This window comes from Tachyglossus aculeatus, chromosome 27 (assembly GCF_015852505.1).
Source record: "Tachyglossus aculeatus isolate mTacAcu1 chromosome 27, mTacAcu1.pri, whole genome shotgun sequence".
NCBI lineage: Eukaryota > Metazoa > Chordata > Mammalia > Monotremata > Tachyglossidae > Tachyglossus > Tachyglossus aculeatus.
The window spans coordinates 5,934,140-5,961,937 of record NC_052092.1 but is presented as its reverse complement, the minus strand read 5'-3'; the positions used below and the strand labels follow the sequence as shown (position 1 = coordinate 5,961,937).

The 27,798-nt window shown below is 52.5% G+C and overlaps 1 protein-coding gene across 3 annotated transcripts; it reads right to left on the bottom strand.

The window, feature by feature from the left end:
* Positions 1 to 74: 74 nt before the first annotated feature.
* PARP11 (poly(ADP-ribose) polymerase family member 11) lies at positions 75 to 25,581 on the bottom strand. Of its 3 annotated transcripts, none has more exons than XM_038767896.1 (8): positions 25,507 to 25,581; positions 4,038 to 4,178; positions 3,608 to 3,728; positions 3,143 to 3,218; positions 2,119 to 2,191; positions 1,857 to 1,987; positions 1,037 to 1,188; positions 75 to 642 (listed from the first exon to the last, which is right to left on the bottom strand). In XM_038767896.1, the coding sequence occupies exons 1-8, from the start codon at positions 25,507 to 25,509 to the stop codon at positions 326 to 328; spliced, it is 1,014 nt and encodes a 337-aa protein (XP_038623824.1). In that variant the 5' UTR covers positions 25,510 to 25,581; the 3' UTR covers positions 75 to 325. The 3 variants fall into 3 exon arrangements, with proteins under 3 accessions (XP_038623824.1, XP_038623823.1, XP_038623825.1); XM_038767895.1 differs by lacking the exon at positions 25,507 to 25,581 and adding an exon at positions 13,422 to 13,468; XM_038767897.1 differs by lacking the exon at positions 25,507 to 25,581 and having other exon boundaries at positions 3,608 to 3,748; positions 4,038 to 4,073.
* Between the last annotated feature and the right edge of the window lie 2,217 nt (positions 25,582 to 27,798).

The following is a 27,798-nucleotide window of genomic DNA, read 5'->3' as shown; positions in this document are numbered from 1 at the left end:
GCAGAGGGCGGGGGCCCCTGGGGCAGGATGGGCGGAGTGGTGCCCCACCTGGAAGACCACGCAGACCCCCAGGCTCAACAAAACTCAAAACTCTTTGTTAAATAAGATTGCCTCCACCCACTGGGTTCAGACAGTCACAGTATAGCGGGGGCCCCCACAGGCAAGAAGGGGGACCCCGCAGCGGGAGGCCAGAAGCCCCCCGAGATGGGCTCGAGCGCAGGTCGGATCCCGCGGCCCCCGCCCCCCAACCCCTTGCCGCAGTCCTCCAGTCCGTCCCCGCCCGGGCCCCGCCCCCAGAGGCCCCCAGGCAGGGCAGCAGCGCCCGTCAGAGGAACTCGATCAGGTACTCGGGGTAGATCTGGTTGGAGTCGAAGAGGACGAAGATGGCCGGGTTCCAGGTGTTGTCCACGCAGCTGTCGTACAGGTTGACGAAGCTGCCGTCCTTGGAGGGCGGCCGCACATAGCGGGCGTGGCCCGTGATGTAATCGCCCACCAGCACGCGGGCCAGAAACATGGACTTGTGCGGCCGGCGCGCCGGGGCCGGGGTCAGGGTGACGCCGTGCGTGGGGAACGTGCTGTTTTGCTTCAGGTCATCCCGGCAGAAGCGGCTGGAGTAGGCCGCATCCCTGGCGAAGTAGGTGCCTGGTCGGGGGGCCGGAGAGGGCGCTCAGAGGGCGGGCAGCCGGACAGTCGCCCCGACGCAGGAGATGGGGCTCTGCCAGCCATCCTGAGGGTCTGTGCGGGCAGAGATCTGGGAAGGGCAGGTCCCCCTGCCTCCCACCCCCCAACCAGTGGGATGTGGCCAAGCCGTCCCGGAACCAGGCATCCCGGGGTCTCAGGCAGTCTCTGAAGACACGCCAGGAAGCCAGGCCGCCGGACCCGTCAGCTTACGGCCGAGATCCCTCGTAGCGACAGGCGAGGCCACCCTCCCCCAGCGCCCGAGCTGCCCTGCCCTCTTTACCCCACAGCGGTGCGGGGGCCCGCAGAGCCCACGGGGAGGTGCCAGTCCGTTGCGCGGGGGTGACGGCCCCCTTACCCTTGCCGAAGACGGCGGCGTGCACCCCGTTGATGCGCCAGTCGAAGTTGTGGATGCAGATGGCTTCCACAAACTCCCCGCTCGTCCCGTGGAAGAGCATCTGCTCGTTGATCCTGGGGACCTGCCGCTTCTTCTTCAGCTGGGCCTTCTTCCTGCCCACACACACGCGACCAGCCCCCAACACTGAGAACCCCAAAGCCTGACCCCCGCCCCCCCAACTACACAACGGACTGCTTCCAGGAACCCCCGAGACACACACAGTCAGCTGCTCACACTGCGGACCCTAAGGGTGGTCTCCCTGCCCTAAACACAGCATGGATGGCATGCAGGAACCCCCGGATTCAGACAGTGAGGCCCCTCCCCGGGTGCGGAGCCCTTTCAGCACGGCCAAGGGGGATGGACAGATGGACGGACAGTGGGGACAGTACACCCCAACATGCAGTGGGGCTGCCGAGTCCACAAACCCTCCTTGCTGCACCCTGCCCCAGCCCCAACTAAAATGGGACAACGCAAGAGTCCGGGCAGGTGAATCCCGGCCCCTGGGTGGACGAAATGTGGATGGCCTGACAACCGACCGGCCCTGGGGGAAATGCTAAGGGGCCACGCACTGCTGGGGGGAGGGCAAGGGCTGACATGGGCCTGGGCCATGAGCACAGTCCTGTTGCGGCTCTTCCTACATGCACCCAACTCAGGATTATGCCTAATTACAGCCGCTCCAGGAGGCTCCGACCAAGTCTAGGACCCCGTCCGCCCCTGCAGCGCGCCTCCCCACTCCCTGGACCAGGCCGAGGGGATGGGTCGGCGGGGAAAACGGTCTCACCTGCAAAACAGCTCCCACAGGTCCAGGTTTTGAATTCTCTGAATTCGTTTAATTCGGTTGCTCTCCATGCTCTTTCCAAAGAGGCCAGCCACTTCGCTGTACTCATTGCTTTGCTTGTGCAGAGAGACCAGCTGGAGGGCAAGGGGCAGTATCTCTAAGGGCATGCGCGGGGCTCACAGATCCGGGAGGGTTCGAGGGGGAAGAGAGAGGGAGGAGAGAGGGAAGGGGGCACGCACCTGGAGCAGGGGGAGGGGCTCCTCACCTGGTACGGCTCTTCGGGGTTCACATTCTCCCAGTGGGACGGCATGGGGATAGCTTCATTCTCACAAATGTAGCTTTAAACACACAAAGTGGGCCGGTGAGCTGGGGACTGGCCAGGGGCCAGTGGGCGCTGAACAAACATGCCGACCTCTGGCCGACTCCCCCAGGGCTCCTCCGCCGCCCACGGCTGCTGGGCTCTGGAGCGGGAGGGGAAGACCCACGAGGGTCCCCTCCCGGGCAGCTCACCCTCGTCCTCCTCAAGATGCCCAGGTCCTCCCCGGTTGCCCTGGCAACCCTGGTTTGGGCCTTGGCCCAGCTCTCCCCATCTTCTGTGGGGACCCCAACCCAGGGAGGGCAAGGAGGGGGAAGAGAGAAGGATGTGGAGGAGAAAGAGGAGGAAGAGGAGAAGAAAAGGAGGAGAAGGAGGAAGAAGAAGGAGGAAGAAGAAGGAAGAAGGAAGAAGGGAGGAGGAGGAGGAGGAGGAGGAGGAAGAAGAGAAGAAGAGGAAGAAGAGGAGGAAGGGGAAGGGGGAGGAGGAGGAAGGGGGAGGAGGAGGAGGGGGAGAAGGCGGAGGAGGAGGAGGAGGAGAAGAAGAAGAAGAAGAAGAAGAAGAAGAAGGGCTCTGTTCCTACCCCTGCACTAACCCTGAACCATCTGCCCTGGAGGAGGCCTGGGGATCCCCTCCACCCCATGGCCAGATGGTTCTCCCGGGCTGGGAGCCCTCCTCAGCCATGCCCCTCTGGCCCCCCGCAGCCCAGCCCTTTGGCACCGGCGGGGGTTTTGGGCTGCACCACTCCCTGTGGGAAAGGATTCCCAGCGCGCACTGCTGTCCACCCCGCTGTTCACCCCACTGTCGGCTCTGAATTGGCCACCCTCCAGCCCCAGTAGGGGATACTGGGGGGCGGGGGGGATTTGAGGAAATGCATTTCTGGGTTCCTCCCATCCACCCGCTTGCCGGCTTTCTCCCTACAGGCAGGCAGGCAGGCAGGCCGCCACCGGATGGGAGTGTCCCCTGAGCTGCTCACCTGAAGGCACTGATGGAGAAAGGGGCTCTCCTGATGACCCGCTGCTTCCCCGTTGTCAGGTTCAACTGCTTCATCACTGGAACAGAGCCACCGCCACCACCACCATGCCTGCCATCGCCACCCGCACGGCCGCCAAGCCCAACACCACCGCCACGGTCGCCGCCCACCTCCCCCACCATTGTTGGGGGCACCGGGACCCAGGCCTCGGCTAAGAGGGGCAAGACAGCCGCTCTGCTGAGCCGGAGCGCAGGTTCCCGCCCCGTGGCCCAGCCAGAACACCACGGCAGGGATGGGCACCGTCCACCTGGACACAGTCCCGCGCATGCCCTTGGCAAAGAACTGACTGCTCCACCCCAGAGAAGCACCCTGGATATGCTCCGGGCCCCTCTGCCCCTTTCTGGAAGAGAAGCCCCTTGGCAGCGACCCCCACCCCAGGACACCGGCACCGGCGGAGAGGCAACGCACCGGCAAAGTCGATCTTGTAGCTGAACTTGGAAGTGGAGAAAGTTAAGGAGCCCTGGGGGTTGGTCCTGAAGCTTCTCTCGATGTCCTCGCTGCTCACCGAGCACCGAACGTTGGCGTCGGCCTGTGTCACCCGCCGGGTCGCTGCGTCTCGCCGGCGACCGGGGAAACGCAGAGGTGTGGTGGGGGGGCGGGTCAGGGACCCCAGCCCCCGGCTTCCGCCAGGGCCGCCCGTCCGGAGGCCCGACGGCGACCACGCCTAGAGGCCAGACTCGCACGCCTTGGCCCGGTTCGGGGGCTTCTCCCTCCTGCTCCCAGCCCCCCAGTCACCCCTGGGGAACCGGGAAGGTGGACATTGGGAAGGTGAGGCTATCGAGCCTATAGCCTGCCCTAAGTCCCCGCTACCGTAGCCGTGACCCGAGAGCGCAGGTACCTGAAACATGTGCCACTTTCCACACTCGGCCAAGTAGAACCAGCCCCACTGGGTGTCCGACGTGTCCATGTCATCCACCGCACTGTCGTCAGCCTGGGCGCAGGGCTCACCCGCCGCCCTGGGGACCATCTCCTGCAGGGTCTGGGCGAGAGCCGGGCGCTCCGTCGCATCGGGTCCGCGGGTCGGGGCCGCTCGACCCTCAGAGCGAGCCTGGCTTCCGGGACCTCCGTGTCCACCCTGGGCGTGGCTTGGCCGGTACGGAGGTCAAGGGGTTGACGAACGTCAGGGCTTCCTGGCCCCTGTTTACAGAAGGGGCGGCCTGGCCATCTGGTCTACAACTCTCCTGGCCCAGCCTGGGCACCGGCCCAGACCCCGGCCCCCGCCGCCTGCCCTTTTACCCTTTTCGTGGGGCCCGAGCATCACCCGATTTGCCTCTGCTGTGCCTCTTCAGGGGATGACGGTAGGGCAGAGGGGCTGAAGGCCTCCCTTCCCCTCTGCCAGACCAAGGGGATGAGACCCAGAACTGGGCTGGGCCCCTGCTTCCGGCCCCAAACCAGCTTCTGAACCATCTTTGTCAACTCACTCCCAGCCAGGGGTCTGGAGGCACATCTCCTCCAACATTAAGGAGGAGACTAATTCCCTGTTCAGTCAATTCCCTGATTAAGCACCCCTTTTCTCTTCTCCTACGCCCTTCTGCATCCGCCTGACTTGCTCCCTTTATTCATCCCGCCTCTCAGCCCCACAACACTTACGGTCATATCTGTAATTGATTTACTTGTATTGATATCTGTCTTCCTGCTCTACACTGTAAGCTCGTTGTGGGCAGGGAATGCATCTGGTCACTGCTGGACTGCACTCTCCCAAGCGCTTAGTACAGTGCTCTGCACAACGGTAAGCACTCAATAAATACGACTGACTGACAATGAATGAATGGATTTCTGCTCCAATGATCCCACCCCTCTTCCCACTCTCCCTGGCCTGGCCACCTCACCCCAGCACCAAGGGTTTGGGTGGGGGGGCACCCCGGGTCATTCCATCCTGGCTTCGGGAAGTGCCATTTCACCCCACCTCCGTGGGGCCTCCTGGACTGTCCACCCACACTGTGCGGGGGCACACGCGGCCCGGTGCCGCCCCGAGATCCGGTCCCCACGGGCTAGCCTTGGATCCCTTCTCGGTGCCGTTACTCCCTGGCAGTCCCCGTCTCCACCTGTCGCTGCCCATCTGCCACTATACTTCACCCACGGCCTCGGGGCGACGGATGGGCAGGGAGGCCACGGGGCCATAGCAGGGTGGAGGCCAGTGGGCCACAGCAGGGCAGAGGCCAACGGGCCACACCAAGAGACTGTGCTGTGGCGAGCTGGACTAGGGCGATGAGGAAAAGGGTGGACAATCACCTGGGAAAAGACTACAGGGCTGACTCTGCCGGGGGGCAAGAAATTAGAGGCCCGCCCCACTCCTGGGGGGTGGAGATGAATTGGGGGGGGCTTAGTGAGAAGCAGCGTGGCTCAGTGGAAAGAGCACGTGCTTTGGAGTCAGAGGTCATGGGTTCGAATCCCACCTCCGCCACGTCTGCTGTGTGACCTTAGGCAAGTCATTTAACCCCTCTGAGCCTCGGTTACCTCATCTGTAAAAATGGGGATTAAGACTGTGAGCCCCACATGAGACAAGTTGATTACATTGTATCCCCACCCCCCCGGCGCTTAGAACAGTGCTTTGCACATAGTGAGCACCTAATAAATGCCGTTATTATTAGAGAGGCAGCGTGGCTCAGTGGAAAGAGCCCGGGCTTTGAAGTCGGAGGTCATGGGTTCAAATCCCGCCACTTGTCAGCTGTGTGACTTTGGGCAAGTCACTTAACTTCTCTGGGCTGCAGTTCCCTCATCTGAAAAATGGGGATGAAAACTATGAGCCCCCCCGTGGGACAACCTGATCACCTTGTAACCTCCCCAGTGCTTAGCACACACTAAGTGCTTAATAAATGCCATTATTATTATTATTAAATCCCAGCTCCGCCACTTGTCAGCTGTGTGACTTTAGGCAAGTCCCTAAACTTCTCTGTGCCTCAGTTACCTCATCTGGAAAATGGGGATTAAGCCTGTGAGCCCCACATGGGGCAACTTGATTACCTTGCATGGAAAATGGGGATAAAGCCTGTGAGCCCCACGTGGGACAACTTGATTACCCTGTATCTACCCCAGCGCTTAGAACAGTGCTTTGCACATAGTAAGCGCTTAATAAATGCCATCATTATTATTATTTACCGGGGTGGGCGGGGGGGGGATTGGGTTAGGGGGCGGTGTATGGGAGAGATACAGGCTCTTCCTCCGGGTTGCTGGCAGGGCTGGAAGGGGGGATGGATGGTTACTCGTCGCTCCCAGAGGTGGGACCCCCCGAACCCCCTCCGACGGCAACGGCCAACCGTCCCCGCCCCCGGGGCAGCCTTGTCGGCGGGGCCGTCAACCGTCTCCCCCAGGCCGGATGCCCACAATCAATCAATCAATCAATCGTATTTATTGAGCGCTTACTGTGCGCAGAGCACTGTACTAAGCGCTTGGGAAGTACAAGCTGGCAACATATAGAGACAGTCCCTACCCAACAGTGGGCTCACAGTCTAGAAGGGCCCACAGCGCCCAACGCCGTCCAAGCCCAGCCGGGAAAATATGTATATATGTTTGTACGTGTTTATTACTCTATTTTATTTGTACATATTTATTCTATTTAGTTAATATGGTAGAGAAGCAGCGTGACTAGGTGGAAAGAGCCCGGGCTTTGGAGTCAGAGGTCATGGGTTCAAATCCCGGCTCCGCCAACTGTCAGCTGTGTGACTTTAGGCAAGTCATTTCACTTATATGTTATGTTATGTTATAACTCTCTGTTGACGGCACTACCATCCTTCCCGTCTCACAAGCCCGCAACCTTGGTGTCATCCTCGACTCCGCTCTCTCGTTCACCCCTCACATCCAAGCCGTCACCAAAACCTGCCGGTCTCAGCTCCGCAACATTGCCAAGATCCTCCCTTTCCTCTCCATCCACACCGCTACCCTGCTCGTTCAAGCTCTCATCCTATCCCGTCTGGACTACTGCATCAGCCTTCTCTCTGATCTCCCATCCTCGTGTCTCTCCCCACTTCAATCCATACTTCATGCCGCTGCCCGGATTGTCTTTGTCCAGAAACGCTCTGGGCATGTTCCTCCCCTCCTCAAAAATCTCTAGTGGCTACCAATCAATCTGCGCATCAGGTAGAAACTCCTCACGCTGGGCTTCCAGGCTGTCCATCCCCTGGCCCCCTCCTACCTCCCCTCCCTTCTCTTCTTCTCCAGCCCAGCCCGCACCCTCCACTCCTCTGCCACCGCTAATCTCCTCACCGTTAGGCCTCGTTCTTGCCTGTCCCGCCATCGACCCCCGGCCCACGTCCTCCCCCGGGCCTGGAATGCCCCCAATCCCTCTGCCCATCCGCCAAGCTCGCTCTCTTCCTCCCTTCAAGGCCCTACTGAGAGCTCACCTCCTCCAGGAGGCCTTCCCAGACTGAGCCCCCCTCCTTCCTCTCCCCCTCGTCCCCCTCATCTTACCCCCTTCCCTTCCCCACAGCACCTGTATATATGTATATATGTTTGTATTACTCTATTTATTTATTTTACTTATACATATCTACTCTATCTTATTTTATTAGTAGGTTTGGTTTTGTTCTCCGTCTCTCCCTTCTAGACTGTGAGCCCACGGTTGGGTAGGGACTGTCTCTAGATGTTGCCACCTTGGACTTCCCAAGCGCTTAGTACAGTGCTCTGCACACAGTAAGCACTCAATAAGTACGATTGAACGAATGAATGAATAAGCGCTCAATACGATTGATTGCATATATATATGTATATATGTTTGTACATATTTATTACGCTATTTATTTATTTTACTTGTACATATCTATCCTATTAATTTATTTTGTTAATATGTTTGGTTTTGTTCTCTGTCTCCCCCTTCTAGACTGTGAGCCCACTGTTGGGTACGGGCTGTCTCTAGATGTTGCCGACTTGGACTTCCCAAGCGCTTAGTATAGTGCTCTGCACACAGTAAGCGCTCAATGAATACGATTGATTGATTGACTGTCTCTAGATGTTGCCGACTTGGACTTCCCAAGCGCTTAGTCCAGTGCTCTGCCCACAGTAGGCGCTCAATGAATACAAGTGATTGATTGATTGACTGTCTCTAGATGCTGGCCGACTTGGACTTCCCAAGCGCTTAGTCCAGTGCTCTGCCCACAGTAGGCGCTCAATGAATACGATTGATTGATTGATCGACTGTCTCTAGATGTTGCCGACTTGGACTTCCCAAGCGCTTAGTCCAGTGCTCTGCCCACAGTAGGCACTCAATGAATACGATTGATTGATTGATCGACTGTCTCTAGATGTTGCCGACATGGACTTCCCAAGCGCTTAGTCCAGTGCTCTGCCCACAGTAGGCGCTCAATGAATACGATTGATTGATTGGTCGACTGTCTCTAGATGTTGCCGACATGGACTTCCCAAGCGCTTAGTCCAGTGCTCTGCCCACAGAAGGCGCTCAATGAATATGATTGATTGATTGATTGATCGACTGTCTCTAGATGTTGCCGACTTGGACTTCCCAAGCGCTTAGTCCAGTGCTCTGCACACAGTAGGCACTCAATGAATACGATTGATTGATTGATCGACTGTCTCTAGATGTTGCCGACTTGGACTTCCCAAGCGCTTAGTCCAGTGCTCTGCACACAGTAAGTGCTCAATGAATACGACTGATTGACTGACTGCCTCTAGATGTTGCCGACTTGGACTTCCCAAGCGCTTAGTCAATCAATCAATCAATCAATCGTCTTTATTGAGTGCTTACTGTGTGCAGAGCACTGTGCTAAGCGCTTGGGAAGTCCAAGTCGGCAACATCTAGAGATGGTCCCTACCCAACAGTGGGCTCACAGTCTAAACTGTCGGGTAGGGACTGTCCCTAGATGTTGCCAGCTTGGACTTCCCAAGCGCTTAGTCCAGTGCTCTGCGCACAGTAAGCACTCAATAAATACGATTGATTGATTGATTGTCGGGTAGGGACTGTCTCTATACGTTGCCAGCTTGGACTTCCCAAGCGCTTAGTCCAGTGCTCTGCACACAGTAAGCGCTCAATAAATACGATTGATTGATAGATTGATTAAAAGGGGGAGACAGAGAACAAAACCAAATGTACTAACAAAATAAAATAGAATAGATAGTCCAGTGCTGTGCACACAGTAGGCGCTCAACGAATACGATTGATTGATTGATTGCCAACTTGGACTTCCCAAGCGCTTAGTCCAGTGCTCTGCACACAGAAGGCGCTCAATAAAGACGATTGATTGATTGATTGATTAAAAGGGGGAGACAGAGAACAAAACCAAACGTACTAACAAAATAAAACAGAATAGATAGTCCAGCGCTGTGCACACAGTAGGAGCTCAACGAATACGAATGATTGATTGCCAACTTGGACTTCCCAAGCGCTTGGTCCAGTGCTGTGCATACAGTAGGCGCTCAATAAATATGACTGATTGATTGCCAACTTGGACTTCCCAAGTGCTTAGTCCAGTGCTGTGCACACAGTAGGCGCTCAATGAATACGAATGATTGATTGCCAACTTGGACTTCCCAAGCGCTTAGTCCAGCGCTGTACACACAGTAGGCGCTCAATGAATACGACTGATTGATTGATTGCCAACTTGGACTTCCCAAGCGCTTAGTCCAGCGCTGTGCACACAGTAGGCGCTCAATGAATACGACTGATTGATTGATTGCCAACTTGGACTTCCCAAGCGCTTAGTCCAGCGCTGTGCACACAGTAAGTGCTCAATAAATACGATTGATTGATTGCCAACTTAGAATTCCCAGGCGCTTAGTCCAGCGCTGTGCACACAGTAGGCACTCAATGAATATGACTGATTGATTGATTGCCAACTTGGACTTCCCAAGCGCTTAGTCCAGCGCTGTGCACACAGTAAGTGCTCAATAAATACGATTGATTGATTGCCAACTTAGAATTCCCAAGCGCTTAGTCCAGTGCTGTGCACATAGTAGGCGCTCAATGAATACGAATGATTGATTGCCAACTTGGACTTCCCAAGCGCTTAGTCCAGCGCTGTGCACACAGTAGGCGCTCAATGAATACGACTGACTGATTGATTGCGAACTTGGACTTCCCAAGCGCTTAGTCCAGCGCCCTGCACACAGTAGGCGCTCAATGAAGACGACTGATTGATTGATTGCCAACTTGGACTTCCCAGGCGCTTAGTCCAGCGCTGTGCACACAGTAAGTGCTCAATAAATACGATTGATTGATTGCCAACTTAGAATTCCCAAGCGCTTAGTCCAGTGCTGTGCACATAGTAGGTGCTCAATGAATACGAATGATTGATTGCCAACTTGGACTTCCCAAGCGCTTAGTCCAGCGCTGTACACACAGTAGGCGCTCAATGAATACGACTGATTGATTGATTGCCAACTTGGACTTCCCAAGCGCTTAGTCCAGCGCTGTGCACACAGTAGGCGCTCAATGAATACGACTGATTGATTGATTGCCAACTTGGACTTCCCAAGCGCTTAGTCCAGCGCTGTGCACACAGTAGGCGCTCAATGAATACGACTGATTGATTGATTGCCAACTTGGACTTCCCAGGCGCTTAGTCCAGCGCTGTGCACACAGTAGGCGCTCAATGAATACGACTGATTGATTGATTGCCAACTTGGACTTCCCAGGCGCTTAGTCCAGCGCTGTGCACACAGTAAGTGCTCAATAAATACGATTGATTGATTGCCAACTTAGAATTCCCAAGCGCTTAGTCCAGTGCTGTGCACATAGTAGGCGCTCAATGAATACGAATGATTGATTGCCAACTTGGACTTCCCAAGCGCTTAGTCCAGTGCTGTGCACACAGTAGGCGCTCAATGAATACGATTGATTGATTGATTGCCAACTTGGACTTCCCAAGCGCTTAGTCCAGCGCTGTGCACACAGTAGGCGCTCAATGAATACGACTGATTGATTGATTGCCAACTTGGACTTCCCAGGCGCTTAGTCCAGCGCTGTGCACACAGTAAGTGCTCAATAAATACGAATGATTGATTGCCAACTTGGACTTCCCAAGCGCTTAGTCCAGCGCTGTGCACACAGTAGGCGCTCAATGAATACGACTGATTGATTGATTGCCAACTTGGACTTCCCAGGCGCTTAGTCCAGCGCTGTGCACACAGTAAGTGCTCAATAAATACGATTGATTGATTGCCAACTTAGAATTCCCAAGCGCTTAGTCCAGTGCTGTGCACATAGTAGGCGCTCAATGAATACGAATGATTGATTGCCAACTTGGACTTCCCAAGTGCTTAGTCCAGCGCTGTGCACACAGTAGGTGCTCAATGAATACAACTGACTGATTGATTGCGAACTTGGACTTCCCAAGCGCTTAGTCCAGCGCTGTGCACACAGTAAGTGCTCAATAAATACGATTGATTGATTGCCAACTTAGAATTCCCAGGCGCTTAGTCCAGCGCTGTGCACACAGTAAGTGCTCAATAAATACGACTGATTGATTGCCAACTTAGAATTCCCAAGCGCTTAGTCCAGTGCTGTGCACATAGTAGGCGCTCAATGAATACGAATGATTGATTGCCAACTTGGACTTCCCAAGCGCTTAGTCCAGCGCTGTGCACACAGTAGGCGCTCAATGAATACAACTGACTGATTGATTGCCAACTTGGACTTCCCAAGCGCTTAGTCCAGCGCTGTGCACACAGTAAGTGCTCAATAAATACGATTGATTGATTGCCAACTTAGAATTCCCAAGCGCTTAGTCCAGTGCTGTGCACATAGTAGGCGCTCAATGAATACGAATGATTGATTGCCAACTTGGACTTCCCAAGCGCTTAGTCCAGCGCTGTGCACACAGTAGGCGCTCAATGAATACGACTGACTGATTGATTGCGAACTTGGACTTCCCAAGCGCTTAGTCCAGCGCCCTGCACACAGTAGGCGCTCAATGAAGACGACTGATTGATTGATTGCCAACTTGGACTTCCCAGGCGCTTAGTCCAGCGCTGTGCACACAGTAAGTGCTCAATAAATACGACTGATTGATTGCCAACTTAGAATTCCCAAGCGCTTAGTCCAGTGCTGTGCACATAGTAGGCGCTCAATGAATACGAATGATTGATTGCCAACTTGGACTTCCCAAGCGCTTAGTCCAGCGCTGTGCACACAGTAGGTGCTCAATGAATACGACTGATTGATTGATTGCCAACTTGGACTTCCCAGGCGCTTAGTCCAGCGCTGTGCACACAGTAAGTGCTCAATAGATACGATTGATTGATTGCCAACTTAGAATTCCCAAGCGCTTAGTCCAGTGCTGTGCACATAGTAGGCGCTCAATGAATACGAATGATTGATTGCCAACTTGGACTTCCCAAGCCCTTAGTCCAGCGCTGTGCACACAGTAGGCGCTCAATGAATACAACTGACTGATTGATTGCCAACTTGGACTTCCCAAGCGCTTAGTCCAGCGCTGTGCACACAGTAAGTGCTCAATAAATACGATTGATTGATTGCCAACTTAGAATTCCCAAGCGCTTAGTCCAGTGCTGTGCACATAGTAGGCGCTCAATGAATACGAATGATTGATTGCCAACTTGGACTTCCCAAGCGCTTAGTCCAGCGCTGTGCACACAGTAGGCACTCAATGAATACGACTGACTGATTGATTGCGAACTTGGACTTCCCAAGCGCTTAGTCCAGCGCCGTGCACACAGTAGGCGCTCAATGAATACGACTGACTGATTGATTGCCAACTTGGACTTCCCAAGCGCTTAGTCCAGCGCCGTGCACACAGTAGGCGCTCAATGAATACGACTGATTGATTGATTGCCAACTTGGACTTCCCAAGCGCTTAGTCCAGCGCTGTGCACACAGTAAGTGCTCAATAAATACGATTGATTGATTGCCAACTTAGAATTCCCAAGCGCTTAGTCCAGTGCTGTGCACATAGTAGGCGCTCAATGAATACGAATGATTGATTGCCAACTTGGACTTCCCAAGCGCTTAGTCCAGTGCTGTGCACACAGTAAGTGCTCAATAAATACGATTGATTGCCAACTTAGAATTCCCAAGCGCTTAGTCCAGTGCTGTGCACATAGTAGGCGCTCAATGAATACGAATGATTGATTGCCAACTTGGACTTCCCAAGCGCTTAGTCTAGTGCCGTGCACACAGTAGGCGCTCAATAAATGCGATTGATTGATTGATGGGAGCGGGTGGAGGCTGGTGTGCCGGGCTCCTTCTTCCCTCAGGTCAGCCCCGCCCCCCTCCGGCCTCCAGGCCCCGCCCCCTCCACCGCCCCTCACTCACCGGATTCGCCTCCCACATGATGGCGGCCACCGGGGCGGGGCGGGGCTGAGGGGACGGGCGGGGGCGGGGGGGGGGGGCGTTGGCGGCGGCGGCGGCGGCGGCGGGACCCTCCTGGAAGGTCTCGGGGGAGCGAGGGGAGGGCCGGGCCGGGGCGGCCGCTCGGATACCCCCTCCTCCCCCGCGCCCGTCACAATCCCCGGGCCCGCCGGGACCCACTTCCGCCCGGACTCCACCCTTACTTCCGCCCGGACTCCGCCCTTACTTCCGCCCGGACCCCGCCCTTACTTCCGCCCGGACCCCGCCCTTACTTCCGCCGCCCTCAGAGCCAATCAGCAGTCAGGGGGCGGGGCCAAGAGGGAGGGGCGGGGCCTCCGAGGGGCGTTCCCGAGCCGGGTCGCTGGGTGGGCGGGGCGGGACCTGTAGGGGGCGGGGCCAGCCCGCTAAGAATCAATCAATCAATCATCATTTCTATCCTACTTATTTTATTTTGTCGGTATGTTTGGTTCTGTTCTCTGTCTCCCCCTTTTAGACTGTGAGCCCACTGTTGGGTAGGGACTGTCTCTATGTGATGCCAATTTGTACTTCCCAAGCGCTTAGTACAGTGCTCTGCACATAGTCAGCGCTCAATAAATACGATTGATTGATTGATTGATTGATCATCATCATCAATCGTATTTATTGAGCGCTTACTGTGTGCGGAGCACCGGACTAAGCACTTGGGAAGTACAAGTTGGCAACATATACAGTCCCTACCCATCATCATCATCATCAATCGTATTTATTGAGCGCTTACTATGCGCAGAGCACTGGACTAAGCGCTTGGGAAGTCCAAGTTGGCAACATATAGAGACAGTCCCTACCCATCATCATCATCATCAATCGTATTTATTGAGCGCTTACTGTGTGCAGAGCACCGGACTAAGCGCTTGGGAAGTACAAGTTGGCAACATATACAGTCCCTACCCATCATCATCATCATCAATCGTATTTATTGAGCGCTTACTATGCGCAGAGCACTGGACTAAGCGCTTGGGAAGTCCAAGTTGGCAACATATAGAGACAGTCCCTACCCATCATCATCATCATCAATCGTATTTATTGAGCGCTTACTGTGTGCAGAGCACCGGACTAAGCGCTTGGGAAGTACAAGTTGGCAACATATACAGTCCCTACCCATCATCATCATCATCAATCGTATTTATTGAGCGCTTACTATGCGCAGAGCACTGGACTAAGCGCTTGGGAAGTCCAAGTTGGCAACATATAGAGACAGTCCCTACCCATCATCATCATCATCAATCGTATTTATTGAGCGCTTACTGTGTGCAGAGCACTGGACTAAGCGCTTGGGAAGTACAAATTGGAAACATCTAGAGACGGTCCCTACCCAACAGTGGGCTCACGGTCTAAAAGGGGGAGACAGAGAACAGAACCAAACGTACTAACAAAATAAAATAAATAGGATAGATATGTACAAGTAAAATAAATAAATAGAGTAATAAATATGTACAACCATATATACATATATGCAGGTGCTGTGGGGAAGGGAAGGAGGTAAGATGGGGGGGATGGAGAGGGGGACGAGGGGGAGAGGAAGGAAGGGGCTCAGTCTGGGAAGGCCTCCTGGAGGAGGTGGGCTCTCAGCAGGACCTTGAAGGGAGGAAGAGAGCTAGCTTGGCGGATGGGCAGAGGGAGGGCATTCAATCAATCAATCACCGTCATCATCATCAATCGTATTTATTGAGCGCTTACTGTGTGCAGAGCACTGGACTAAGCGCTTGGGAAGTACAAGTTGGCAACATCTAGAGACGGTCCCTACCCAACAGTGGGCTCACAGTCTAAAAGGGGGAGACAGAGAACAAAACCAAACACACTAACAAAATAAAATAAATAGAATAGATATGTACAAATAAATTAAATAAATAGAGTAAAAAAATATGTACAAACATATACACATATATACAGGTGCTGTGGGAAAGGGAGGGAGGTAAGATGGGGGGATGGAGAGGGGGACGAGGGGGAGAGGAAGGAAGGGGCTCAGTGTGGGAAGGCCTCCTGGAGGAGGTGGGCTCTCAGCAGGACCTTGAAGGGAGGAAGAGAGCTAGCTTGGCGGATGGGCAGAGGGAGGGCATTCAATCAATCAATCATCATCATCATCATCAATCGTATTTATTGAGCGCTTACTGTGTGCAGAGCACTGGACTAAGCGCTTGGGAAGTCCAAGTTGGCAACATCTAGAGACAGTCCCTACCCATCATCATCATCAATCGTATTTATTGAGCGCTTACTGTGTGCAGAGCACTGGACTAAGCGCTTGGGAAGTCCAAGTTGGCAACATCTAGAGACAGTCCCTACCCATCATCATCATCAATCGTATTTATTGAGCGCTTACTGTGTGCAGAGCACTGGACTAAGAGTGCTTGGGAAGTCCAAGTTGGCAACATATAGAGACAGTCCCTACCCAACAGTGGGCTCACAGTCTAAAAGGGGGAGACAGAGAACAAAACCAAACATACTAACAAAATAAAATAAATAGAATAGATATGTACAAGTAAAATAAATAAATAAATAAATAAATAGAGTAATAAATATGTACAAACATATATACATACAATCAATCCCCATTTTACAGATGAGGGAACTGAGGCTCAGAGAAGTTAAGTGACTTGCCCAAGATCACACGGCCGTCATGTGGTGGAGTCGGGATTCGAACCCATGACCTCTGACTCCAAAGCCCGTGCTCTTTTCACTGAGCCACGCTGCTTCTCATAATAATAATAATAATGGCATTTATTATCAATCAATCAATCAATCAATCGCATTCATTGAGCACTTACTGTGCGCAGAGCACTGGACTAAGCACTTGGGAAGTACGAGGTGGCAACATATAGAGACAGTCAATCAATCAATCAATCAATCGTACTTATTGAGCACTTACTGTGTGCAGAGCACTGGACTAAGCGCTTGGGAAGTACGAGGTGGCAACATATACAGTCAATCAATCAATCAATCGTATTTATTGAGCGCTTACTGTGCAGAGAGTACTGTGCTAAGCACTTGGGAAGTACAAGGTGGCAACATATAGAGACAGTCAATCAATCAAACAATCAATCGTATTTACTGAGCGCTTAGTGTGTGCAGAGCACTGTGCTAAGCGCTTGGGAAGTCCAAGTTGGCAACATATAGAGACGGTCCCTACCCAACAGTGGGCTCACAGTCTAAAAGGGGGGGACAGAGGACAAAACCAAACATACTAACAAAATAAAATAAATAGAATAGATGTGTACAAGTAAGATAAATAAATAGAGTAATAAATATGTACAAACAAATATACATATATACAGGTGCTGTGGGGAAGGGAAGGAGGCACTTACTATGTGCAAAGCACTGTTCTAAGCGCTGGGGAGGTGATCAGGTTGTAATAAATATGTACAAACAAATATACATATATACAGGTGCTGTGGAGAAGGGAAGGAGGCACTTACTATGTGCAAAGCACTGTTCTAAGCACTGGGGAGGTGATCAGGGTGTCCCACGGGGGGCTCCCAGTCTTCATCCCCATTTTCCAGATGAGGTAATAAAGGCACAGAGAAGTGAAATGACTTGCCCAAAGTCACACAGCTGACAACTGGCGGAGCCGGGATTTGAACCCATGACCTCTGACTCCAAAGCCCGGGCTCTTTTCCTTGGAGCCACGCTGCTTCTCAACTATGTGCAAAGCACTGTCCAAGGTGATCAAGTTGTCCCACGTGGGGCTCCCAGTCTTAATCCCCATTTTACAGATGAGGTGACTGAGGCTCAGAGAAGTTAAGTGATTTGCCCAAGGGGCCACAACAGGCACGTGGGGGAGGCGGGATTCGAACCCATGACCTCTGACTCCAAAGCCCGGGCTCTTGCCACTGAGCCACGCTGCTTCCGCTGTTGGGTAGGAACCGTCTCTACATGTTGCCAAACTGGTACTTCCCAAGCGCTTAGTACAGTGCTCTGCACACAGTAAGCGCTCAATAAATACGACTGACTGAATGAATGAATGAGTGAGGGCGGGGCCTAAGGGGGCGTTCTCGAGAAGGGTCGTTAGGGGCGGGGCCTGCAGGGGGCGTTCTAGGGCCGCTAGGGCGTGGCCTGTAGGGGGCGTGGCCTGTAGGGGGCGTGGCCTGTAGGGGGCGTGGCCTGTAGGGGGCGTGGCCTGTAGGGGGCGTGGCCTGTAGGGGGCGCGGCCTGTAGGGGGCGCGGCCTGTAGGGGGCGTTCTCGAGAAGGGTCATTCATTCAATCGTATTTACTGAGCGCTTACTGTGTGCAGAGCGCTTGTATTTAATTATGCAGTTTCTTCATTCTGACATATTCATTCATCATCATCATCATCATCATCAATCGTATTTATTGAGCGCTTACTATGTGCAGAGCACTGTACTAAGCGCTTGGGAAGTACAAATTGGCAACATATAGAGACAGTCCCTACCCAACAGTGGGCTCACAGTCTCAAAGGGGGAGACAGAGAACAAAACCAAACATACTAACAAAATAAAATAAATAGAATAGATATGTACAAATAATAAATTAAATAAATAAATAAATAGAGTAAAAAAATATGTACAAACATATGTACATATATACAGGTGAATGAATATTCATTCATTCAACAGTATTTATTGAGTGCTTACTATGTGCAGAGCACTGCATCAAACGCTCGGGAGAGTACAATACAGCAATAAACATTCACATTCCCTGCCCACAATGGGCTCAGAGTCTAGAGCCTGGGAGGCGGACATCAAAACAAATTAATCAATCAATCAATCAATCGTATTTATTGAGCTCTTACTGTGTGCGGAGCACTGTACTAAGCGCTTGGGAAGTACAAGTCGGCAGCACATATAGTCCCTACCCAACAGCAGGCTCACAGTCTAGAAGGGGGAGACAGAGAGCAAAACCAAACATACTAACAAAATAAAATAAATAGAATAGATATGTATAATAATAATAATGGCATTTATTAAGTGCTTACTATGTGTAAAGCACTGTTCTAAGCGCTGGGGAATTTACAAGGTGATCAGGTTGTTCCACGTGGGGCTCACAGTCTTAATCCCCATTTTACAGAGGAGGTAACTGAGGCTCAGAGACGTGAAGTGACTTGCCCAAAGTCACACAGCTGACAAGTGGCAGAGCCGGGATTTGAAGTGATGACCTCTGACTTCAAAGCCCGGGCTCTTTCCGCTGAGCCACGCTGCTTCCCTTACAAGTAAGATAAATAAATAAATAAATAGAGTAATAAATATGTGCAAACATATATACATATATACAGGTGCTGTGTATAATTCATTTATACTGCTGTGTGTGATTTGTACTGCTGGATGCTGTGTAATTTATTTATTTAAATAAATAAATTATTTATTTAATAAAATAACAGATATGCACATAAGTGCTTTGGGGCTGGGGCAGGAGGAGAGCAAAGGGAGCAAGTCAGGGTGACACAGAGGGAGTGGCAGGTGAGGAAAAATGGGGCTTGGTCTGGGAAGGCCTCCTGGAGGAGATGGTCCTTCAATAATGCTTTGAAGTGGGGGACAGTAATCGCCTGTCAGATTTGAGGAGGGAGGGCATTCCAGGCCAGAGGCAAGAAGTGGGCTAGGGGTCCGGGGCAAGACAGGCGAGATGGAGGCCCAGTGAGAAGGTTAGCACTAGAGGAGCAAAGACTGCGGGCTGGGTCCCAATGACTACCTCTCTTCTTCCTCTGCTGCCATTCATTCATTCATTCAATCATATTTATTGAGCGCTTACTGTGTGCAGGGCACTGTATTAAGCGCTTGGGAAGTACAAGTTGGCAACATATAGAGACGGTTCTTACCCAACAGTGGGCTCACAGTCAAGAAGGGGGAGACAGAGAACAAAACAAAACATATTAACAAAATAAAATAAATAGAATAAATCTGTACTGAGAGCTCACCTCCTCCAGGAGGCCTTCCCAGACTGAGCCCCTTCCTTCCTCTCCCCCTCGTCCCCCTCTCCATCCCCCCATCTTACCTCCTTCCCTTCCCCACAGCACCTATATATATGTATATATGTTTGTACATATTTATTACTCTATTTATTTATTTATTTTACCTGTACATATCTATTCTATTTATTTTATTTTGTTAGTATGTTTGGTTTTGTTCTCTGTCTCCCCCTCCTTGACTGTGAGCCCACTGTTGGGTAGGGACTGTCTCTATATGTTGCCAATTTGTACTTCCCAAGCGCTTAGTACAGTGCTCTGCACATAGTAAGCGCTCAATAAATACGATTGATGATGATGATGATGTACAAATAAAATAAATAAATAGAGTAATAAAAACATACAAACATATATACATAGGAAGGATTTGGGGTGTTTGTTAAGCACTCACTACATGCCACACTGTCCTAAGCACTGGGGTAGATATGAGCTAATTAGGTCGGACGAGGTCCAAGTCCCATATGGGGCTCACAGTCTTAATACCCATTTCACAGAGAAGTGAAGTGACTTGCCCAGGGTCACACAGCAGACGATCAGTGAAATCAGGATTAGATTGGGAGCTCCTTGTGGGTAAGGGGCAGGGACACAGAGGCCAGGATAGTTGCCTCAGTTCTCCCCGCACCAGATGCAGCTCGGGTCCTGTGGCAATCCTTGTTTTGAGAGGTGACTCTGTCCACCGCAGCTCTGGTCCAGGCCCACGGATGCTCTCCTCTCCACTCACACTCACCCCCCTCCAGCCCTGACTCTCAAGCCTGAGGGGAGAGACAAAATTGGCCTGAGGCACAGCACAGCACAGCTCAACAGGAGAAGATGAGGCATCTGGCTAAAGTCCAACGATCAATCAGTCGTATTTACTCAGCACCCACCTTGCGCGGTGCACTTTTGCAGCATGGAGAGAAGTAGCATGGCATAGTGGACAGAGCACGGTTCCAATCAAGCTTAGTGGAAAGAGCACGGAGTCAGGGGTTGTGGGTTTTAATCCCAGCTCCGCCACTTGTCTGCCGTGTGACCTTGGGTGGGCAAGTTACTTCACTTCTCTGGGCCTCAATCAATCAATCAATCGTATTTATTGAGCGCTTACTGTGTGCAGAGCACTGTACTAAGCGCTTGGGAAGTACAAGTTGGCAACATATAAGTTGGCCTCAGCTCCCTCATCTGTAAAATGGGGATTAGGACTGTGAGCCCCACGTGGGACAACTTGATTACCTTGTATCTACCCCAGTGCTTAGAACAGTGCTTGGCACATAGGAAGCGCTTAACAAATGCTGCCATTATTATTGTCTGCTATGCGAACTTGGGCAAGTCACTTTGCTTCTCTGGGCCTCAGTTACCGCATCTGTAAAATGGGGATTAAGACTGTGGGCCCCACTTGAGACCGGGACGGTGTCCAACCCGATTACCTTGTATTTACCCCAGCGCTTAGAACAGTGCTTGGCACAGTGTAAGTGCTTAATAAAAAAAACTGTGCTAAATCCAATGGAGTTAGAAGACATGATCCCTGCCTTCCAGGAGCTTTCAGCCTGCTGTGTGCAGAACACTATACTAAACACTTGTGGGAGTATAGTAGAGTTAGTAGACACAATCCCTCCCCTCAAAGAGTTTACAGCCCACTGTTGGGTAGGGACTGTCTCTATATGTTGCCAACTTGTACTTCCCAAGCGCTTAGTACAGTGCTTTGCACACAGTAAGCGCTCAATAAATACGATTGATTGATTGATTGATTTACGGTCTAATGAGCAATCAACCAGTAGTATTTATTGAGCACTAACTGTGTGTGGAACCCTGTGCTAAGTGCTTGGGGGAGTAGACACAATCCCTGCCCTCAAGCTTAAAGTCTACCGTGTGCAGAGCACTGTGCTGAGCTCTTGGTAGTGTACAATGGAGTTAGTAGACATGATCCCTTCCCTCAAGGATCTTACAATCTACTGTGTGCAAAGCACTTAGCGGAGTACAATGTAATCAGTGGATGCGATTCCTGCCCTCGAGGAGCTTATAGTCTAATGGGAGGCGACAGAAATGATTTCCAAATGGGGGAAGAAGGACTATGAGTGAGTGTTGAAATAAAGGGGAGAGTAAGATAAGGACACCAGCGCTACGAGCAGTTGAGTAGAGTCGACCTGGGCCTGAGAAAGCAGGACAGACAAAAGCACTTCACATCACCAACCTCCGCAATGAGGAAACACGATAGGAAATGAGTGTCCGCTTCAAGGAGCAGGGGCTTTGCAATTCCCGCGGCGGAGAATTGCTCCATTGAGAACATTTCCTGATGAGTGTTAGCTTAACGGCAGGGGAAGTGGTCCAGGCACAATGGCGGCCATTGGCAATCAGGTCACAGCCGCGGTCTGCAGCAGCTGCAGACAAGACAAGAGGTTCTGCTAATTGGAGGCCCGTTTGGGGACTACAGCTCTCATCCGCAGGGTCTTTGGGGTGGCCGTTGGCCGTTAGCCGGTTTCCAGCAGGCCTGCCTCCTTCCCAATAAGGATTGAAAGAGAGGAAACACTCCTAGGTGTCAGTGAGCCCCCCACTGTAATAATAATAATAATAATTATGGTACTTGTTAAGCGCTGACTGTGTGCCAACCGCTGTTCTAAGCACCGGGATAGATACAAGTTAATCAGGTTGGACAGAGTCCCTGTCCCACATGGGGCTCACACTTTTCATCGCCATTTTACAGATAAGGTAACTGAGGCCCAGAGAAATGAAGTGACATGCTCAACGTTAAATGGCAGACATGTGGCAGAGCCAGGATTAGAACTCAGGCCCTTCTGATTCTCAGGCCCATGCTCTATCCACTAAGCCATGCTGCTTCTCCAGTTTCCACTGTTCCACTGTAGTGGAAATGGCATCTGTTGAGCAAAAATAACTTCTCCAGGAAGATTTCCCCGACTAAGCTCTCCCCTCCCCACCTCGCTGTCCTTCCCTTCTGCGCCCCTTAAGCTCTTGAGTCGAATCCTCTAAGCACTTGAGTGCTCACCCTCCTCCCACCCCTATGGCATTTATTTACATAATTTTATCCTTGGTTGCTTCCCCTATATGTAAATAAATTTCCCGTTGGTCATTCCCTGCTACATTGTACGATCTTTGAGGACAGGGATTGTGTCTTCTTCTTGCCCTCGTGTTCTCCCCCAAGCATTCAGTACGGTGTGCACTGAAGAGAAAACGCTCAATTAATGCAACTGATTGTAAGCTTGTTGTGGGTAGGGGGCATATCTGTTATCTCACACAGTGAGCGCTCACTAAATACGACTGAAAGAATGAATGAATGGTGTATCATACCCGCCTCAGCACTAAGTACAGTGAATGGTGTATCATACCCTCCTCAGCGCTAAGTACAGTGCTCCACATATAGATAATAATAATAATAATGGCATTTGTTAAGCGCTTACTATGTGCAAAGCACTGTTCTAAGCGCTGGGGGGATACAAGGTGATCAGGTTGTCCCAGGTGGGGCTCACAGTCTTAATCCCCATTTTACAGATGAGGTAGCTGAGGCCCAGAGAGGCGAAGTGACTTGCCCAGAGTCACCCAGCTGACAAGCGGCGGAGCGAGGATTGGAAGCCCCGACCTCTGGCTCCCCAGCCCGTCCTCTCCGCACTGAGATAAGCATTTAATATTATCAATAATAACAGTAATAATAATGGTGGCATTTCTTAAGCACTTACTACGTGCCAAGCACTGTTCTAAGCGCTGGGGTGAATGGTGTATCATACCCTCCTCAGTGCTAAGTACAGTGCTCCACATATAGATGATAATAATAATAATAATAATAATAATGGCATTTGTTAAGCGCTTACTATGTGCAAAGCACTGTTCTAAGCGCTGGGGGGATACAAGGTGATCAGGTTGTCCCAGGTGGGGCTCACAGTCTTAATCCCCATTTTACAGATGAGGTAGCTGAGGCCCAGAGAGGCAAAGTGACTTGACCAAAGTCACCCTGCTGACAAGCGGCGGAGCTAGGATTAGAAGCCCCGACCTCTGGCTCCCCAGCCCGTCCTCTCCGCACTGAGATAAGCATTTAATATTATTAATAATAACAGTAATAATAATGGTGGCATTTCTTAAGCACTTACTACGTGCCAAGCACTGTTCTAAGCGCTGGGGTAGATGCAAGGTAATCAGGTTGTCCCACGTGGGGCTCACAGTCTTAATTCCCATTTTACAGATGAGGTAGCTGAGGCCCAGGGAGGCAAAGTGACTTGCCCGAAGTCACCCAGCTGACAAGTGGCGGAGGTAGGATTGGAAGCCCCGACCTGTGGCTCCCCAGCCCGTCCTCTCCGCCCTGAGCCACGCTGCTTCGGTCGGTGAGTAGCCCTGATGGATGGGTCGTTTTGGCCGTGGCTCAGGCCAGCCAACTAGCCATCTGAAGGGGAACGCTCGCCATCCCGAAGCCCAGTCGGCCACTAGATGGCCCTGGCGATTGGGCTGCACGCTCACGGTGACCGACAGGACTGTCAGGATGCCCGGAGGAACTATGTGCTGGACACCCCCCGCCGCGGTTAGGGACGGATCATCCCAAGCGCTCAGTCCAGTGCTCTGCACACAGTAAGCGCTCAATAAATACGATTGAATGAATGAATGAATCATCCAATACCCCTGACTCCCCCCCAGTGACGCAGCACGGACCAGCCAACACCCCTGATTCTCCTCTGTCCCCCGGTAACTCAGGACAGACAGCCCCACACCCCTGATTCTCCTCTCTCCACCCCTGAGTGTCCCCCAGTAACCCAGAACAGAGTGCCCCACACCCCTGGCTCTTACCTCTCCATCCCCGACTGTCCCCAGTGACCTAGCACAGACCATCCAACACCCCGACTCTCCTCCAGTGATCCAGCCAGGACCATCCAACACCCCTGATTCTCCTCTCTCCATCCCTGACTGTCCCCAATAACCCAGCAAGGACCATCCAACACCCTGACTCTCCTCTCCCCATTCCTGACTGTCCCCAGTGACCCAGCAGGGACCATCCAACACCCCTGATTCTCCTCTCTCCATCCCTGACTGTCCCCAGTGATCCAGCAGGGACCATCCAACACCCTGACTCTCCTCTCTCCATCCCTGACTGTCCCCAGTGACCCAGCAGGGACCACCCAACACCCTGATTCTCCTCTGTCCATCCCTGACTGTCCCCAGTGACTCAGCAGGGACCATCCAACACCCTGACTCTCCTCTCTCCATCCCTGACTATCCCCAGTGACCCAGCAGGGACCATCCAATACCTCTGACTCTCCCCCCAGTGACCCAGCAGGGACCATCCAACACCCCTGACTCTCCTCTCTCCATCCTTGACTGTCCCCAGTGACCCAGCAGGGACCATCCAACACCCCGACTCTCCTCTCTCCACCCCTGACTGTCCCCAGTGACCCAGCAGGGACCATGCAATACCTCTGACTCTCCCCCCAGTGACCCAGCAGGGACCATCCAACACCCTGATTCTCCTCTCTCCATCCCTGACTGTCCCCAGTGACCCAGCAGGGACCATCCAACACCCTGATTCTCCTCTCTCCATCCCTGACTGTCCCCAGTGACCCAGCAGGGACCACCCAACACCCTGACTCTCCTCTCTCCATCCCTGACTGTCCCCAGTGACCCAGCAGGGACCATCCAATACCTCTGACTCTCCCCCCAGTGACCCAGCAGGGACCATCCAACACCCCTGATTCTCCTCTCTCCATCCCTGACTGCCCCCAGTGACCCAGCAGGGACCATCCAATACCTCTGACTCTCCCCCCAGTGACCCAGCAGGGACCATCCAACACCCCGACTCTCCTCTCTCCATCCCTGACTGTCCCCAGTGACCCAGCAGGGACCATCCAACACCCCGACTCTCCTCTCTCCATCCCTGACTGTCCCCAGTGACCCAGCAGGGACCATCCAATACCTCTGACTCTCCCCCCAGTGACCCAGCAGGGACCATCCAACACCCCTGATTCCCCTCCCTCCATCCCTGACTGTCCCCAGTGACCCAGCAGGGACCATCCAACACCCCGACTCTCCTCTCTCCACCCCTGCCTGTCCCCCAACGACCCAGCGTGGCCCATGCAACACCTCTGCCTCTCCCCTCTCCATCCCCGCCTCTCCCCCAGTGAGCCAACACGGACCATTTCTGGGCAGTGGGTGGGAGGTGTTTCCAGGCCGGGCGGTCTCCGGAGGTGCTGGGGGGAGGGGAATCCAGCTGTGGGCGGGGAAGAGGCCCCGGTTGGCGGTTTAACGACGACTCCACGCCGTCTGCGTAAACAGGAGAGGAGCCGCGGGCCCCTCTCCCCCAGCTCCGAGGACGCTTTCCCTTCTCCGCCGCCGCCCCGGGGAAACAGAACCTGGATTGTGGCGCTGCCTTGGAGACACTGGCGCACTGTGGAGATCAGAGGGGCTTTTCCACTTCTTCTTCCTCCTCCTCCTCCTCCTCTCAGCCCCGGGAGCTCCAGACGGGTTCCCTTCCCCCTTTAGCACTCCCTCCCCGCAGCCCCTGTGGGTCACAGCGCGGACACCCGTGTTTGGGTTTTGTGGAAGGAACCAGCCACTTGGGCAGAGCCCCCCTGGGGACGGGCAGGACCCTACTGACTGGCAGGCCTGGGGTCTGGAGGCAGGGCAGGATGGGCCGCTCCTGCAGCCCCCTCCCTGTGGGAGTCTAGTGAGTGTGTTCTAGTGAGTGTGTTCAAGGCCCTACTGAGAGCTCACCTCCTCCAGGAGGCCTTCCCAGACTGAGCCCCTTCCTTCCTCTCCCCCTCGTCCCCCTCTCCATCCCCCTCATCTTACCTCCTTCCCTTCCCCACAGCACCTGTATATATGTATATATGTCATATTTATTACTCTATTTTACTTGTACATATCTATTTATTTTATTTTGTTAGTATGCTTGGTTTTGTTCTCTGTCTCCCCCTTTTAGACTGTGAGCCCACTGTTGGGTAGGGACTGTCTCTATATGTTGCCAACTTGTACTTCCCAAGCGCTTAGTACAGTGCTCTGCACACAGTAAGCGCTCAATAAATACGATTGATTGATTGATTGATTCTGCTAGGCCTCAGCAGTTTACCAGCGAAATGGGGCTTCTCGGTTACCGAATTGATCGTAAGCTTGCTGCATGCCAAGTACCATACTGAGCAATGTGCCAAGCATTGTACGGAATACTCTGCCAAGCAACGCACCGAGCACCGTGCCGAGCACTGTACCGAGCCCTGTGTGGGGCAGTGAGGTGGGTGCAGGATAATCAGACTGGACCATTCCCCTGCCCCCTGCCCCCTTGACTCTCAGTTCAGGTGAGACCATTCCCGAAATCGGACTCTCTAAAGAGCTGTAGTCCCTGGACCCGAAACCTGTGCTGGGCAACAAAAGAGCGGTGAGCGTAAAAGCAGCAGAAAGAAGAGAAAAAGAGAAGAAAGGAGAAGCATGTGTAGGTTGAAATGCTTTCGTTTTTACCAACGGTATCTACGCTCTTCCTCTCCTGGCATGCTTAGTAATTTGGGTTCACTCTTGACTTTTGTTTCTATCCTGTGTTCCCAGGATGGGTGTCTACACACAGCGACAAGAATAAAAATAGCAATAATACTAATAGTGGTATTTTTTAACCACTTACTGGGTCCTAGATAGATACAACTCAGTCAGGTCAGACACAGTCCCTGTCTGTCCTAGGTGGGACTCCCAGTCTAGGAAGGAGGGAGAATAGGTATTGAATCCCCATTTTACAGATGAGGAAACAGAAGCACAGAAAAGTTAACTGAATTCCCCAAGGTCACATAACAGGCTAGTGACAGAACCTGAGTTAGAACGTGAACCTGTCGATTCCCAAACTCGGATTCTTTAGGGCGGATTTTTCTCAAAGCACATGCAAAAACCTTTTAACCTGAATTATACAGACAGCTCACATTTCTTTTATTTTTGTCTTCACACTCTCCCTGTAATATGGGGACTGGTAAGTATTCTTATCCCCATTAGGCAGAAGAGGATACCGAGGCCTGAGAGGTTAAGTGACTTGCCCACAGTCACACAGTCACACGGCAGAGCCAGAATTAGAAGCCAGGCCCTCTGACTCCCAGATCGAGGCACTTTCCAGTGCACGATGCACTCTTCTTGTGTCTAAGTCTTATGTGTAACTGTCCTGGTCCATGTAGCTAAGACACTTCATCCTTGACTTCAACAGCATTGACTGAGCGGAGAGTGCAGTAGTACTATACTAGATATCTCATTTGCAGAGTGCTTTTTGGGGCATCTGCTGTATTCCGGATGCTCTTCTGGGTGCCTAATATGCACAGAATACTGAACTGGGTACTTCGTTTGTGCAGGGGGCTATGCCGGGCAGCTGCTGTATGCAGAGTGCTGTATTAGGCGCCTACTGTGTACAGAGAACACTGTGCTATGTGTCCACTAGTGAGCTATCCAGGAGGCTGATTCTTCCC

Coding starts and splice junctions, on each gene's coding strand:
- PARP11 (XM_038767895.1), bottom strand. Junction 1,189..1,856: donor CTGTGGGAGCTGTTTTGCAG/GTGAGACCGTTT, acceptor GTGTGTGGGCAG/GAAGAAGGCCCAGCTGAAGA. Junction 643..1,036: donor CGCCGCCGTCTTCGGCAAGG/GTAAGGGGGCCG, acceptor CCCCCCGACCAG/GCACCTACTTCGCCAGGGAT.